Raw genomic sequence first — 17,911 nt, forward strand, 5'->3', positions numbered from 1 at the left:
TTATTAATACTTTGTTCTTTTATTTTGTGCAGGTAATGGACTAATTTTAGAAAAAGGCTTAAGTATTTTCTGGAAAGTCATTAAATGAACTGAGTGAATTAACTTGAATATTCTGTAGTTAAAATAAAAGAACACCTTCCCGAATTAACACAATGTGATTGTTTTTAAACTCGCTGTTGATGGTTGATGTCTAAATACTATTCATGTGTCAGTGTTAATGAGGAGGAGAAAGCAAAGAAAAAAGGACCGGATGAGAAGCCTAAAAAACAAGTGAAGAAGGATGAGGAAGGTCAGAAGGAAGAAGAAAAACCAAAGAAGGAATACGATAAAAAAGATGGAAAGAAAGAGGCTGAACCAAAAAGGAAGAATGCTGCAAAACTGGGTTCTGCATCAGCTTCTGATTCTGAAGATGAGGGGGGAGAAGAAGAAGGTGACAAGGTATAATTTGGCCTTTCAGATCCCTTTATTATAGAAGAAAGTTGTTATCACTGTAGATGGTTCTTGATGTTAATGCCAGACCTTCATGAAAGTTGGAACCTTGTGGTTTGCTGATATAACGATGCAAAACAAAAGCTGTAGAACTTCTTTCTGCCAGATAGTTTTTTCAGGAACTTCTTCAGTATTTTTTTAATCTTTTCTAAGACACTTGAAGATGGATTTAGTTTTCCTTTTTTGTGGTGCAGAGGTTTGTTTTGTTTTTTTGGGTGCATCTAAGAGAATACTTTGCTTGAAATAAGTTTTTGAAAGCCTTAATATCATCCAGTCATCTCAGTTTCTTCACTTTTGTGGTATTCAGGATAATTTCTTTTTACTGGAGAAGAAAAAAGGGAGGAAGAACTAATAAAATCCAGAGATAACAGTATTAGAAGGCCTTAGTTGCACAGAAAGCCAGTTTTTGTTAGTCTACAGCAACTGTTCACGGAACAACCTGACAAGTTCTCTGTGTGTGTAGGCAAGTTTAGTGTAGGTAGGTTTGTATGACTCTTGAGATAAGGATTTAGTAGTCTGTCTTTTCAGTAATCTAAACACCTCTTTTCTCTTTCCAATCCTAAAAACACAAAAAACAGAAGAAAAAAGGGGGAAGAAGCTTTCAGTCAACTCACAGAAGAAACATTATGAGAGGCCAGCATGAGAAAGAGGGGACAGAAAGAAAGCGTAAGCAAGAGGAACAGGGAGAAAGTGAACTGTGAGTATTTTTTGAAAGGATGCCTTAAGGTTGTGTGAGTACTTTGAAACTAGGAAGAGAAAACGATACCTGTAAAAAATACCATGCTAGTTTGTGCTGTATTTTTTTTTCCATCTGCTTGTTCTGGTCTATTTTAACTTCAGTGGAGAGAGTGAAAAGCACTTTAAATCAATGTGTACAAGTGTGGGCGATGGGAAGAATTGGACCTAGAAATAAAGTGGTGTTCATTTTTCAGTCAGTTAGAGTTTCTGTCTCATGACACTCCTGCATTCTATTTAGACTATACATGTGAAAAGTGAAGTAAAATAGCTGCTCTGAATATTTGTTTTGAAGACATTGATTAAGAGTGGTAGGATCTGTTAATCCATGTTCATGGATTATTTTTTTTAATCAATTCGTGGAATGTGTAGGGATTCCTGGAAAACATTTCCTTCTCTGTGTGGCATCTGGAGCACACAATATCAGACAAAACAAGAAAAAAAAATTATTATTCTGCTCTAGCATTGCAAAGCCAGTTGACTGATACTAAGAGTACTCTGCAATCAGAATTACCACAAATGAATCAAGCCTAAGAGTGAAGAGAAGATCCCTGCCATGAACTCAAGGGGAGGGGGCAGGGCAGTAGGAGGAAATTCACTCATTCTCAAGACCTGTCCTCAAATGGGTGAAGAAGCAATGACTTTAAAAGCATAATGCTCTTGTCCCCACAGTTGGTGGGAGGGCAGAAGAAAAGGAGAACAAGGTAAAAACTCTGAGAAGCAGGAAGAGGATAATGGTCCGCTTTGTTCATAGCTACGTGGTTCTACTTCTTCTGACATCAATAAGATTCTAGTTTGGAGTTTTTGATCCTCCTGCCATTTCTTTTCCTCCTCTTCCTGTCACTCTTATGGAAAACTAACAGTTATTTTGCCTGCCTGTAAGAAACCTAAGCATTTCCAACTCCAGAGATAGTAAACTATTCTCAGCATTTCTTCTTAATGTATCACTGCTTAAATCTGACATAAACTGATTTCTGCAGTCAACTGTCATGTATTAATTTGGCAATCAAGTCTCTAATTTTAAATAGCTTTTGTATTTTATGTTCTGGGGGATATATAAAGCTTAGTTTAAGAAAAATGGGAGTAGTAGTTAATTTTAATGAATGCATAATGAATTGTAGCTGGTATCTAAAAGCACAAGTACTGATGAAAAATAGAAGAAAAATAGAAGCACTTCTTTTTTTATGCTCCTTTAAGCTTTTCTATTAATATACTGAATATAGGCCTATCCTTCTGTGGTTATCTTTCTCATCTGTTTTAGTCTACTTTTTCTCTTATCTGTTATAACTACTGGATTAGTATTTATGTAAGTAATAACAGTGCTTTGTACAAAAAGCATTGCCTGTGCTACCAGTTGAAGTAAAACAGAGTTAAATAAATTCAAATGATTGTCTGTAACTTGATGGAGTATGAAAGGAAACACAGAAGATGTAGATTTGAAGATTTTTATGGATGCATGCTTAAAGTTATTCATGGCATACTGAAATATACAGATTATAAAATAAGGCTTTTAAACTTGTCAGTAAGGCAAGACTGAGAAATTCTGAATTGAAACAGGGTTAATACTCTTCTGTGAATAAATAAAAAGTTACACGCTAGCTTGAAAGATTTTTGCTTGTCTCCTCTTTTTGAGATGGAGATAAGCTGGGAATTACAAAAACTTTGGTTTTAGTGAGGTAATTAGGGAGAGCCAGGAATATTTCTGTCAAGGTGATTTAAATTATCAATGATCCATTAAAGATCAGTTTTAGGATACGTGTAGTGTAATAACTACATAAGAAAGTCACATTTGAACCAATTACAGTAATCTTAAAAGTAAATTAACTGTAATCTTTCCCTGTAGTAATAATGTTAAACAGTAGTGTAATTCTTTTTTGTCATCTTAAGGATTTTTTCCTCTATAAATAAACTTTGTTCAATGCCACTTCCCCAACTTTTTACATGCAACTGAAACAGTACAGTTTACAAATGTTACTTGTTTCTCTAAACTTTTAATTTTCTGCTTTTGGGGAACACTATGAGATCTAACAGCAATATAATGTCAAAGTTTAAAAAAAAAAATCATTTATTTCAGTTCTTCAAAAGTAGGGTTTAGCTCATGTTTTTTGCATGCTAATGTTTTGAGTTACTATCTTGGTAGAGTATAGAATCTCATCTAAAATGTGGAGGGAAAAGAGACTGAAGAGCAGACTTTTACAGCATTGTAAAAACACTTTAACATTTTTGATAGGCAGAGTAAAGAAGAAGGCAAGAAAACAGAAGTTAAGAAGATGGAGAAGAAGAGAGGTTAGTTTAAAGAAGCTAAACGGAATATCGTGGGTCATCTTGAACTCTGACAAGAACTGACTGCCTGGATGAGATAATTACTGCTAAGGGTGAAGTTGGGGTCTCAGTCCAAATTGATCTATGACTTTCTCCTCAGATCTGTAACAGTGCATTCATATTCTTCTGTGTTGTTTCTTAAGTGCATTAGAATAGTTCTCTGCTATTGTTGTTTTACAATTATTCAATATTTTAAATACTTTTTGATGACTTCCTCTATTGGTGAACAAGAATTTCTCATTCCTTGAGTTGAATAATTTCCATTTTTCCTATAACACAATAACTGGGACTTCTTTGAGTATTTATATATTACCTTTTACTGAGCCAGAGGCTTGCTAAGCAAGAGGCTTGTTTTTCCTAAGCAAGAGGCTTAGATTCAGATTACTGTGGTCTTGCCTACTAACCCACAGTTGCAAACTGACCTTCATCAGGATAAGACATTCCTTTTTTAGTACTCCTGTTTTTAAGAGCAATTCAAATGACTAGCTGCAGCTTGTACTATATGTATGTTGCTCCAAAAGTAATGCATCCTATTTATTTCCAGGGAGAAAGAACAAGAACACTATCTGATATAGCAAACTATCAGTGAAAATACACTATTTTTTCAACACGGCCACCATCATCAGCTATGCATTTTCACTGGTGATAAACAGTAGTCTGCATGGCTGTCTGGAATGTGGCTTGTCTTTCATGTTATTCTTAACACTGCTGAAGCACAGCACTGCCACCACCTTACTGTGCTCACACCCGCTTTGTCTCTGTAAATGTTCAGCAAGCATCAGTGAATGTCAGTGGGTGCCATTTTTTCCGCATGGAGGAACTCGGTGACACATCTTTGCTTCTTCCACACTTCCAAGTCAGACACCACTTTGTCAGTCTGCCCCTCTTCAGCCATCTGTCACACAGCAGCAATGTGTAAGAGAATATTGTTGGGAACATTCAGCCTCTGCTGCCATACACCACCAACATCCACCTCTGGCATTGTAGGCCAACATAATGAAATAGGAGGCATTACTTCCAGGGCAGCCCTTGTATGGGCATGGACTGCAAGCATTCCACTTTTGACAGGGGGGGGAAATAGTTATCAAACTCATCCAAGGTTGGCAATTCTGATTGCCTGCAGTGTACTTCAAAACACGTACCACTACATATGGGTTAAAAGAAAGAAGGAAAAAAAAAAAGCATTCAGCACATAAAATTGGACACAAACACTTCCCCTTCCAACGTGTTGAGCAGCTATAGGCCACTTTATTTGCTTAGACTTGCGTTTTCAAATATGTCCAACTTGCAAAAGCAAATGCAGTAATATCCAGATATCCTGTCAGTAAAAGTTCTCAAAATTAGTAGTTATTAATATTTACTGAAGCTCACTTTTAATTTGACAGAGGATGATATCCCAAAAGTGAAATTGAAAATTATTTTCAACTTACAACTCCTAAGGTGAAAACTATATAGGTTGCTACTCGTGTCCAATTAAAAAAAAAACAAAAAACCTGTAAACTTTATTTCAAATCACATCCTTAAATAAATACATCACAAAGGTTATGTGTGCATGGTTATCTGAATTGGACTGCTTGTCCATTTTTCTGTGTGATATTCAGATTTGTATTAAGGTTTCTACGAACACAAACTTGATGAGATGATGAGATTATCAAGTATTCATGCATATTATTTTTAATCTTCAGAAACATCAATGGATTCTAGGCTTCAGAGGATACATGCAGAGATTAAAAACTCTCTGAAAATTGATAATCTTGTAAGTATACGTATCTTTTAACTTAAATGTAAAATTCCAATTAATTGACATACATGTTTGTTTTTAATTACTATTCTGAGAGGATTTTTTTCACTTTGAAAGAGAACTGTGCTCTTTAAATGGGTAGATCTTAAAATATAGAGCCAGCAAGTAAAATCAGTTTTGTTTAAAAATACTTGATAATAAGTTATCTACCAGAAACATTTAGAGTTTTGATAAGTGAGCTGTCTATGCTGGCTCAGCCTGAGCTGTGCAGGAGCACCAGGAGGCAGTGAGCATGGTAACTGGAGGACTCCCTGGTGTAAAGGATGGATACCATTATCTGCTTTTCTAGCTTGTTGTTTGCTGTTTCTTGGGAGCTCTAGATTTGGAACACTACTGACAGATGGCTGAGGCTTGTCTGACTCTCAGGCTATGTATTAAGGGCTGCTGTTTTTCCATATTGGGCAACAGTGTTACAGCCAAGGGAGATTTACAAGTGTCAGGCATGTCTGTATGGCTTTGAGAGTGATGGTTAAGTGCATGGGGACCCAGGTGGTAGTCTCTATCCTCCTAATGAGGGGAAAGGGCTTGTGAAGGAATGGATTGATTCTGTGGATTAGCACTTAGTTCTGGAGTTGATGTAAGCAACAGGACTTGTTTGCTCTGATGGTGGGAACTATGTGAAGGTCAAGGACTGCAAGAGTCAAGAGGATCCACCTAAATAATAGGAAAGCGAAAAGGAAATCAAGTGGGATTTGATGAGAAGTAAACCCAAGAATGCTGGGGATGCTGTATGTCACTGTGCATCCACTTCAGTTAGTCTTTGAAAATTCATGTTTCAGGGGAAGTTTCTGGGGATTGGAAGAAAACGTGAATATTTCTAAGTGCTCTGCATAGTGTCATTCATCAAGCTTTTAATTGAATAATCTACAAAGATACAGTTCTGTCTGTCAGAGGCAGTCCACTCTGTTTTACTTCTCAGTGGCAGGTCACTTGTGAAAAATTGTGAATGAGAAAGCTGTTCTCCAAATATTCAGCCTTTAGGTAATGTAGTACTAGAATTGTAAAAGGAGCAGAAAGTTTGAGTTTGTATAATGGAAGCATGAAGTTGGTTTGTTTGTTTATTTAAATAAGTTCTTCAAATGATATGCTTTTGGTATGTAAATATTACTGCTTCTTTTATTTCAACTTTTTGCATTTGCAAGCTTGATGGTAGAGGTTGTTATAGAATTAAAAAGTAAAATTAAGAATTTTGTAAGAAATTATTTAATATGGAAGTGAATTCAGTATAGCTTATGAAGAATTATTGACACTTGAGTGAAGTCATTAGACTAACTTGTTTATCTGCAGGATGTGAACAGGTGTATTGAGGCTCTTGATGAATTGGCATCTCTTCAAGTCTCAATGCAGCAGGCTCAGAAACATACAGAGATGATTCTGACACTCAAGAAGGTAAGATCTGCAGTGTTACTTAAGCAAATAGTATTTTAAATTTACACGTTGCGTACTACTCTCTGTATAAAAGTCTGTGTTCTTTCAAGTTAAAATGGGACTTTTGTCTAGCATTTAGTGAATTTTACACAAGTATTTAAATACCTAAGTGAAGCTGCTTGTTTTATTGCTTTGATTTCAGATACGGAAGTTCAAAGTTAGCCAAGTTATCATGGAGAAATCTACAATGCTGTATAACAAGTTCAAGACCATGTTTCTGGTAGGAGAAGGAGATTCTGTTCTTTCTCAAGTACTAAATAAATCACTTGCAGAGCAGAAGCAGCATGAGGAAGCCAATAAAACCAAGGAGCAGTGGAAGAAAGGAACAAGCAAAAAAAATGAGAAGGAAAAGGACCAAACAGGTAAGTGTTTTCAATTTCTTGTAATATTAAAGATCCATATTAGCCAGTATTGAGATAAACAGTGTTCTGTATTTTTCCTCATGTAGCAAAACGGTGCACTGGAGGTTCTTCCTGTAAATCTCTAACTTGAAGCAAAATGAATTGCCAGTTCATATTTAAACCTAAAGTTACACTCCTCAAGAATTTATTCCAAACAACCTCTCCTGCAATTCCAGAACAAAACATGCAGTTATCACAAAAATTGAAGTCAAAGTAGGATTTTTAACTTTACAGTAATAGAGCCTATACATAAAATCATTAAGATTGGAAAGACCTCTAAGATCATTGAGTCTAGCAGTCTACCCGTGCCTGTGACTGCTCTAAACAGTGTCCAGAAGTGCCACATCTACATGTTTCTTGAAAACGTCCAGGGACACTGATTCTACCACCTCTGTGGACACAGTGTTCCAGTACGTCACCACTTTTTCTGAGAATAAATTTTTCCTGATAATCAAGCTGAACCTCCCCAGGCGCAACCGAAGGCCATTACTTTTCATGCCAACACTATTTAACTGGGAAAACGGCCAACCCCTACCTTGCTACTACCTCCTTTTAGAGAGCTGTAGAGAGTTATAATGTCTGACCTGAGTGTCCTCCAGACTAAACAAGCCCAGATCCCTCATAAGACTTGTGCTCCAGACCCTTCACAAGCTTCTTTGCCCTTCCTGGGACACACTCCAGGGCCTTGATGTCTATATTGTACTGTGTTCAGTTTTGGACCTCACTACTTAAAGTATGGCCTCACCCATGCCAAGTACTGAGGAACAATCACCTCCCTGCTCCTGCTGGCTACAGTATTTCTGATGCAAGCCAGGATTCAATTGGCTTTCATGGCCACCTGAGCACACCGCTGGTTTTTGTTCAGCTAGCTGTGGACTAGTACACCCAGGTACTTTTCTTTCATGCAGCTTTCCAGCCACTCTGCTTCAAGCATATAGGACTGCGTAGAGCTTTTATAACCAAAGTGAAGGACTTCGCACTTGATGTTGTTAAAGCTCATACCATGTCCAGATCATGTCCAGATCTCTCTGAAGGGCCTTCCTACCCCCAGGCAGATGGACACTTCCTCCCAACTTTGTGTCACCTGCAAGATTTACTGAGGGCTCATTCAATCCCCTTGTCCAGATCATCAGTAATGATATTGAACAGGGCAGGCCCCAGTACTGACCCTTAAGCACCACTAATGACTGATTACCAGCTGGATTTAACTCAGTTTACAACCACTCTCTGGGACTGGCCATGCAGCCTGTTTTCTTACAGACTGCGAGCTGTTCCAGGAAAATGCTGTGGGAGATTAAGTCAAAAACTTAGCGAAAGTCTGGGTATATTACATTCACTGCCTTTCCCTCATCCATTAGGTAGGTCACTTGGTCATAGAAGATCTTTCTGGTCAAGCAGGACCTGCATCTCATGAACCCATACTAACTAGGCCTCATCCCCTAGTTATTCTGTATATTCCATATGATTGTAGTCAAGATGATGCGTAATTTTCCTGTTTATGACAGTTGTGTGCAGACAGTGCCAGAGCTGTGGCATGATTGACAGTTAAGGCAGGGTTTGGTATGACCCAGCCCAGTTCCATCCACTTTTGCCTGGTTCAGGCTGCCTCTGCAGTGCTCATCTTGACTATGCCCAGCTGTGCATGGTATAGCCTGGAAAGCTTGCTGCAGCAGCATGCTGACCCTTTTCAGTGAGCTGCTGGACTTGCTCCAGGTTCTCTTCTGGGAGGAGGAGGTGGTACTGACTCTAGTGGGGCTACAGGTGACAAAGACCACCTTTGTCGGTGTCGTTGCATGTGGGCAGTTCAACAGAGACACAGTCCCAAAGGTAGGCTTCAGTATGAGGAGGACCTCAAAGGGGATGTAGATGACCAGTTATTTTGACAGCATGCGACAGCACTACTACTGTGAAGTGAGAGCCATTGTGTACATAGTGACTGTTGCTGCTCAGGAGAAGCTCAAGGCTTTGAGGAATGAACTTCACAACCTGTAAGACACACTGCAGCTCCAGCGCATCCCAGTCCTGGTACTGGCAATCAAGGGAGACCTCTCTGGTGCCTTGGATGAGAAAGAACTCATCCAAGATGAGCCTCTCTGTCATCCAGAATTGAGATTTGTTGCTATTCCATCTCCTGCAAAGAAAAGGAAAACATTGACATGGCCCTGCAGTGGCATATTCAGCACCTGAAGTCCTTGAGAAGTTGAGTTCCCATGGACTGCAGCTCATATTGGAACAATGCCATTGTACAAGCCCATATCCCCTTCTGCTCTGTACATCCAGATTTCTAGGTGACCTCAGACTCCACTCACATTGAGGTGGAGCCTTTCTTTTTATTCTAAAGGAAATACTGTCCGACTCTGCCCTCCTTCCCTTTCCTCTCTCTCTTTTCTTCCCATTTTGGCACTGTGTGTTGTTGTCTATGTATACAGTGTGTGTGTGTTCATTTTTATATATGTAAAACTAGTATATATATGTGTGTGTATGCATATATCTATTTAAGCACTAGCACTATTAGTGAGCTGTAGAAAGGCAGTGAGCTCCCTGAGGCCAGGTGAGTCAGCACTTGGAGGAAGATAAGGTCGGTAGTAGACAGCAGCCCCCAGGAATGGGCTGGGTAGGGCTGCAGATAGGTCCCCCAGGGCTCTTCACATCATTCTGGGAGCCCTGTCAGAGGGGCAGCATCCTGAGAGTGTGGGGAGCATGCCTCTGCTGCCTTTCTCCAGGCTTCAGCCCCCATGGGCAGTGTTTGTGGGGGCATGTCAAACAACACCCCCTCCCCCCACTCCCCAACCTCTACTCACTGCCCTCAGTATTTTGCCCACCCCTTACTCCTGTGCCCAGCCTAGGCTGTATCTTACCACAGATTCTAAGCCGTACTGCTCCATAAGGTCAGTGATTTGAGGGGCTGGTGGAGAGCAAGGCTTAACCCTGTCCCCTCTGCCCCAGCTGCCCCTGGAGGCTCCTTATCTGCCTGATCATCTAGTTCCAACCCCCTGCTGTGAGCTGATTGCCACCCACCAGCTCAGAAGGTCAGGCTGCCCAGAGCCCCATCCAAACTGGCCTTGAATGCCTCCAGGGATGGGGCACCCGCAGCTTCTCTGGTCAGCCTGTGCCAGGGCCTCTCCACCCTCATAATGTCGATTTTTTTTTTCCTAATGTTTAATCTAAATTCACATTGTTTCAGTTTAAAATTGTTACCCTTGTGCTGTTCCTACATTCCTTGATGAAGTGTTCCTCCTTATCTTTGTTGTTGGCCTTGTTTAAGAACAGGAAGACTGCAGGAATGTCTCCTCAAAGCCTTCTCTTCTCCAGGCTGATCAAGTCCAGATTACCTGGCCTCCCCTCTGTAAGGGAAGTGCTTCAGCCCCCTGATACCCTTGTGACCATCTCTGAACACACCCCACTAGGTCCTTGTTCTTGTATTGGGGGCCACAGAGATGAATTTGCTGTTGCAGGTGGGATCTCATGAAGTACCCACCTGGAGTAGAGTAATGAATAGAATGCACTGCTGAAGAGTTTTCTCTCACTTACCAGAATATATATTATTATTTGTAGCCAGAAACCTGAAATCTCAAGGAATTTATTTCCCATCAGGAAAGTTGTGATGAAACTTGTTACAGTGAAGTTCCAGAAGCTGAAACACTATTTGGTATTTCTGTTTGTTTTGCATTATTTCAGCTTTTAGGCATTCAGGTGAGGGGAAAACATTTACAGTGTGGGAGTTTGAAGGTAAGAAATTATCTGTGGTTTCTTATAGCAGAGTTTTATTGCCTACTGTTCTGATTGTTTCTCTACCCTTTCATTATAAAGGTTCAAAGGTTTTGAATGGAGGGCCTGAAACTCAAGACACCAACCAATCACAGCACAACGGAGAGAATGGTGAAGAAAAGAAAGATAAACATGAAGTTGGTAGTAAGAAAAAGTGAGTTAATGACTTAATGAGCTAAGGATTTGTTCTGTTACAGTAAAATGATGCAAACAGAATACGAATAGATTGAAGTCCCTGCATCGTGTAAAAAAACATTTTTTCTCAAAAAATTTTTCAAAGAATGATGAAATTTTATTTTTGAAATCACTGCTGTAGAGGTGATTGAAGGAAGTAAAATATGGGTTGTCTTCGTAGGAGAATAACAGCATGCAGTGAGACAGAGGAAGGTACTCACTTTTTATTATATTTTAGACTACTCAAAGTAAATTATGTCTGAACCAAGCATACAGAAACAAATGAAATTCATCAAATGTTTTTCTCCTAAATCCATTTCGTTTGATCAGGAGCCAAGCCACTTAAATTAGTTGTGGAATAAGATATCCTGAGTTAGAACAGACCCACAGGGCTTGAATCCCAACATCCAGATCACCCAAAATTCAAACCATTTTCTGTGAGCACTGTGCACATGTTTCTTGATCACAGCCCTTAGAAGCCTGTTCAGTACCTGACTGCCTTCCTATTGAAGAACCTCTTCCTAAAGCCCATACCAACTCTCTCCTGGTGCAGCTCCGTGCCATTCCTTTGAGTTCTTCACTGTCACCAGTATTGGCTAAATGCAAGTAAACTGTGGTGAGCTAGAATTGAAACTTCTAACATTTTAGAACTCCTCATTACAGTAGTTGATACATTTACATTTTCTAAACAAGAAGCCATAGAAATGTTTGAATTTGAATTGATTGAATTTCAGATACTTCCCTCCTGAATATTTGAACCTTAGCCTCATTGAAAATGCAGTTCAGACTCTTGTAGAACACAAGAAATAATAGAATTTAGTAGGGAGGGGGGAGAGCCAAAGCTGAAGTTTATCCTTAAAGCAGAATACCAGTTTTGTTCTTTCCTGAGCACTTCTGCACTTGTTCTCAGGGGATTCTTTTTGTCTAGCAGTATATATTACTGCAAGCTTTCCTCTCATTACCTTTTTCATACAGTTCAGGAGGAACTGCAGTTGCCTGGCATTCTTCTGGCTATATGTCTAATTGAAGCTGTAAAAATGAGCATAATATTGACAGTTTAGAGTTGGAAAAACTAAATATGGTGTTGAAAGGCTGTTTCTTTTTTTTTTAATGAATGCAAAATTGATTTTAGCTGAGAGATACCCTTGAAATTAATACTGTCTTTTTACACACCCTTCAGAAATGACATTTGGTTATTTTCAGCTAGTGACAAGAATCTCAGATCATTTGCCTGCAACAACCTGCGCCTTAAGGGAGTGTAATCAAGACAGTGAGTGCAGGTTCTCAGCACAAGTTACAGAGTAAAATATGCTGCTTTAATAGGAGATGTGGTGAAAACACAGTATGGTACTAGTGAAGTGCAATATCTGAGTTACTTGAAATCAATAGCAAAGCAGTTTAGTTGTCCAGAGAGTATATTTGTAGAAGTATTTAGAAATTAATGATTACTTAACTGGTTTCCCAAGGTACAATTTTTTTCATTGCCTGTTCCTTCTCTTACTCTCTCCAAGCTTAATAACATAGATCTTCCAATGGCAAAAAAGATAATTTTAGATTTCACTTTTTTTTTGCTATTAGAAGAAAAAGAGGAAGAATATTTGAGCGCATGCTTGATGGTATAGTGGGAAGTAGTGCGACAAAGAAGGCTTACAGCAGCTATTTCACAAACTTAAATGACAAGCATGGATCAGGCTGCTGAATATAGTAGTTTCAAAATAAGCACCTCAGAGACCACGCAATTTAAATTATAATACTTAGTAATTATGACTTCATATGTAGGACTTGCAAATACATATTCCATGAAGGATCTATTTTGGGGTCACATGTTCTGCCAATAACATGTCTCTTGAAGCGTTTGTGGTGTTTGCTGTGGTCTTGAACTGCACACTCCCCAACGCTTCCTTAATCTTTCTAAACAAAAATCAGTGTTTAAAACCTTGCACAGAAGTTTTGTTTTATATTCATGCTTGTTAACAGAAGTTAACAGCTTCTGTTAACAAGCAATGAATATAAAACAAAATTTGTAAACCTCTTACGAATACCCTGGATTGAGAAAAGCATCCGCATACCTGTCTCAGTTCAAGAAAGCTACATACCGGTACAGTGTTCTGTTTTTTAGAAGTGAAATTTGTACTCAGAATAACCAGAAATACATGAATGTTCAAAGTGCAGTCCCCACTCCTGAATATAAGCATGTAATTCATAAACTTCTCAAGTGCAAGGCTGCATGCTCAGTTCTGAATTTTGTTTCCTTTGCTCATAAGAGGCTAGACACATTCAGACCTTTCTGAATATGTATTTCAAAAATTTTGGAAGATAGAAGTTGTCTAATACTTCTGTAGTGATTTTGTACTTAATAACCAGTTTCTGTTGGTAGAAACATATGGTGCTTCCCAAGATTGCCTCAGCCTTGAAGCTGCCAATAAGAGCAGTAACATGTTAAATGTGCATCTTAAGTGCAGAGAAAAAAGCTAGGCTGCTTTTCCAACTGAGTTCATATGTTTGGCATTGGACTCTGCAGGATTGCCTGAAGGGAACCCAAACTGACCTCTGAATGGCTGCTCCTCCTCGCAGCTCTTCATACTCATTCATGTGGTGTCAGTTACTGCTACCTTAGTTTCATGTCTGGGGACAGTCCACTTAAAAGAAGGCAAACAGTTGGTATCTGTACCTTCTTCAGGTTCCGTGCTTCATCCACTGAATTTGTATCAATATTATTTAATCTGTATTTCAAAAAATTGGATTAACACTCGCTTTTGGCATTTTCTCATAGTCATTAATGTTCTTTTATTGTAATTCTAGGACATGTGGTGAAGAGAAAGAGCTTGAAAAACCAGCAAAAGAATCTGCCTTTGAAAACAAATGACACCACTGGAGTTGTTTTGTTTTTTTTAATTCTAATTGAATTTGAATTGCATTTGAAATCTATAGACTGCTGAAAGTTTTAAATAATTTTATAAGCATAGTATTTTAAAATGTTTTTGGGTTTTCTTTTGGGTTTTTTTTGGTGGAATAAAAACCCCTTTAATCTTGGTTTGAAAGTATTTAAACACTTGCCAATAGTTTTGTCCAGTATTAACAGGTAACACATTTCAAAATACAAAATTTCCACTTAGAAGAGAAACTTAGAAATTCCTATATGTTACAGGACTTAGAGTTGTAGTATATTTTTATCTGACTACTGTATGTTTGTCTAGTTAGTAGCAGGAAAAAGTAAATACTTTTAACTGCTTAATTGCTTCATTTGTATAAAACCTCTCTTCCTATGATACTGACCTTTGTTTGTGCATAGTTTTTCAGCTCTTGTGGGGATATCTCTTTAGTGTGTTTTGTAGGAGCTGGAAGCAGCATTTTTATAGCTATTAAAATGTTAATGTGGAAATTTACTTAATCACTTTTCTAAAGAAGTTTAGTTCTTGCAAAACTCATTGTGCCAACTTACTGCAATGTGACTTCATGGTATGCTTTTGGTATGATAAGTATACTAGAAAGAAGTACTGTGTTTTGACCAAGGCTGTCGATGCACACTGATTGGAAAACACTGTCTTCAACAATTTCTAAAATTAAAGAATTTAAAGTGATAAAGAGAGACTTGTTCTTAATAAAAACTTAGAAAAACTAAAACATTCCTAGGGACTACACATTCTTAGTTTTAGTACTGTTTCAATCCTGGGAACTTTGTTTCAATCCTGGGAACTTTGCCTTGGCATTAACTTGGGGATTTCTAACTTGAATATTAACAGAAACACTGTTAAAACATTTTACAAAAAAAATCCTAAACGCATGAAGGGGAAGGGGATATGTTTAAAGTACTCAGGAAATGTTCTTAAAACACATACTTTGCCTAACATCAGACCTAGGAAGACCTTGCAGGCAGTCAGAAAATAGGTAACAGAGGAAGGCCAGATTAGAAATTGACATTAGTGGCCCTAAGAATCTTCTTCAGGGTGATCAGAGAACATGACAGTGTTCCAGGTGCACCTATCACCTGGTAGTAAGTCACCTTCAAGGCAGCAACACAAAAAGTTGGAAAGTTTGGAAAGCAATGCTTTTCCAAACAAAACACCTAAACTGCACCTTTCAGTGAGGTAGGAAGTTTTCAGTATTTTCAGTATTCTTGTATGACAAAACAGGAGGGTAACTCAGTGAAATACAGAAAAAAGCAAATTATTTCTTGCTCTTACGTTTTTTAAATTGCCATGGTTTCTTCAGTCAACTCACCCCTTTTGTTGTTGCTGGTTTTGTTGTTTTGTGGGGGTTTTTGTTTTTTTTGCAGGGTATTACTGAGAAGAATGATCTCAGTGCTCCAGGTTTGACTGAAGGCACAGCATTACAGCTACAGCAGGTCCAGCATGAGGTTGTTCTCAGCAGATGGTCGCTGGCCTCTGCAGATGTTTAATGTCAGTGATCTATAGTACTACATAACAGGCTATGGTTAGGAGGACAGAATAACATGGCCATAGAGGCAGATCAAAGGAAAACAGCTTTCTCAGTTAGCTTCCAAATACAGGTAGTTGCTCCAGACTGGAATTTGCAGATTTCTACAAACAGTTGTCAGGACAGGTAGGTATCATTTTGGGAAACTACAGGAAGTTCCATTTTTACCCTCACAAAGTCTTTATAGAAAGATGCTAACTCCACATAAACAGGAATCCTCGCACAGGCACCTCATGATTTTGACCATTTCATCAAAACCCATTTTTAACAAAAAGAGTAGCTGTATTCCATAAGTATGCCACACCCACTCTGCTTTCGCACTCTATTAGAAAGAACTGTAAATAAGCTAAGATAGATCTGTGTTTCACAAGTGTTCAAGAGATGAAGAGTCAACCATGCTCCCATTTCAGAGGGTTAACTGAGATGAAAGCAGAGATGGAACTCTAGCACCTGCATGCTACAAGTCACCGATGTGATGCTCCACCCCCCTCAGCTGCTTTGGCTTTCACTACCTGTCCACTGCACATTTACAAACTGTATGAAACTTGAATATTTCTCTTGCCAAGATACCTGAGCAGACGGACCTTTTCCCCACCTCAGTGTGGGGCAACATCCTATATGGCCGTTTTGCCAGCAAAGCAAAGTCTTTCATTAGGAGAGAATCACCAAGACCTTTTAGAAGTGTGAAACAGGTTGTAAGGGCTCACGCTGCCAAATCATTAAGCATTTTAAAACTTCCAAGCAAAAAGGCAGCCACAGAATTAGGTGAAAGCCTTTCATTTTGTACTTCTTTTTAGCTCAGAATTTCAGTGCCGTAACTCTATGCTTTTAAGTCTGAAGTGCATTGTAAAGTTCAGGAAGAAAAAGTATACTTCTAGATAAAAATTTGTTTATGCAAACATTAAAAAACAGATTAAGAAAAAAGGATAAAAAGATCAGAAGTTGTGATCTCTGAATTCTAACGGCATTTACCAATTAGCCAAAACTCTGAGCAGTGTAACAGAAATTTGTCTATGAATGGACAGCTGAGCTGAGTCCAGCGTTGGATTTCACTCAGAGGACTCGCACAGAGATAAACAATTAGTGAGGATTAGACCTGGCTGCCATGGGACAGCACCTGGGAATTAATTAACGTATTTTTTAAAATTACAACTTGTAACCTTTTTGTTTGGTTGTTTAATTGAATCACTTGATGCCACAGTGACAACACTCTTAAAATATTTTTCTTTAAACATAAAGAAGAGGGCAATAAAAATCTTGAAGCCACAGTAGTATAAAAAAATAAATAAGCAAGCACTTATTCGTATTGCATTAGCGATGTTGTATATGTAATTAAAACAGTATCACAAGCAATTTGATAAAAACAATTGGACAAATTTTTGTACCTCTCATGCCACAGGTGTTAAAACCTACCTTCACACACTTGACTGCACAGACCAGCTGCTGCAGCCATTATTTTGGTGCAGAGGTGCGGACACCACCGACACTGCAGTCACTGCTACCCTTCCAAGAATTGTTTTAAAGATTCCCATGCTGCACACCACGTTTTTCCTTTGTTGTTCGCAGACAATACTGCGTTAGTCTGCATTCAGAAGTCTAAGTGTATTTCTTCCACGCTAACTTACCTCTGTGACTGTAAAAGCAGATCAAAAGACTTCAAGTGCAAAGGGCTCCCTCCTCAGGGAAGGAGATGAACACACATGTAACTGAAAAACCCTGTGGTATCATCAGTACTCAAGCTGCCTGGTGTTTTTAACAGCTAGAGCAACAGCTCCATCAGTGTAGTCCACCAGATCCATTCTCTCTGATCTTACTTTTAGTTGAAAATTCCAAGACTGATGTAAGAATATGCAAGAAGGTCTCCCAGTTTACTGCCTTCTGCATCATAATGGAGCATCTGAAAACATATTACAGAAAAAAAAAACAAGGATTTTCTGGTGCCAGACTGTTTTTCATAGAATCATAGAATTGCTTAGGTTGGAGAAGACCTTAAGGATCAAGTCCAACCACAACCTAACCATACTACCCTAACTCTAACAACCCTCTGCTAAATCATGTCCCTGAGCACCACATCCAAAGGGTTTTTAAATGCATCCAGGGATGGTGACTCAACCACCTCCCTGGGGAGCCTATTCCAGTGCTTAACAACCCTTTCTTATAGAAGTTTTTCCTGACATCCAACCTAAACTTACCCTAGCATAACTTGAGGCCATTTCCCCTCATCCTGTCACCTGTCACCAGTGAGAAGAGACACTGCTGCTCTCACTGTAAGCAACTTTCAGATATTGGAAGAAAGCAAACAGGTCTCCCCTCAGCCTCCTTTTCCCCAGAACTGAACAGCCTCAATTCCTTCAGT

General features: G+C 38.8%; 1 protein-coding gene and 1 pseudogene across 1 annotated transcript in view; both read left to right on the forward strand.

Moving 5' to 3' along the window:
• Nucleotides 1–14,707, forward strand: part of PSIP1 (PC4 and SRSF1 interacting protein 1) — a 34,997-nt gene extending 20,290 nt beyond the window's left edge. The window contains exons 9-16 of the mRNA XM_031609949.2: nt 213–438; nt 1,068–1,186; nt 3,455–3,510; nt 5,232–5,302; nt 6,635–6,736; nt 6,918–7,137; nt 10,987–11,098; nt 13,921–14,707. Of these exons, the coding sequence (XP_031465809.1) occupies nt 213–438; nt 1,068–1,186; nt 3,455–3,510; nt 5,232–5,302; nt 6,635–6,736; nt 6,918–7,137; nt 10,987–11,098; nt 13,921–13,984 (970 nt within the window). The 3' untranslated portion in view covers nt 13,985–14,707. The remainder of the gene's footprint in view (nt 1–212; nt 439–1,067; nt 1,187–3,454; nt 3,511–5,231; nt 5,303–6,634; nt 6,737–6,917; nt 7,138–10,986; nt 11,099–13,920) is intronic.
• Nucleotides 8,655–9,398, forward strand: LOC149913018 (ADP-ribosylation factor-like protein 8A pseudogene; annotated as a pseudogene).
• Nucleotides 14,708–17,911: the final 3,204 nt, after the last annotated feature.

The sequence above is a fragment of the Phasianus colchicus genome, chromosome Z, assembly GCF_987193195.1.
Source record: "Phasianus colchicus chromosome Z, bPhaCol1.hap1.1, whole genome shotgun sequence".
Taxonomy (NCBI): Eukaryota; Metazoa; Chordata; class Aves; order Galliformes; family Phasianidae; genus Phasianus; species Phasianus colchicus.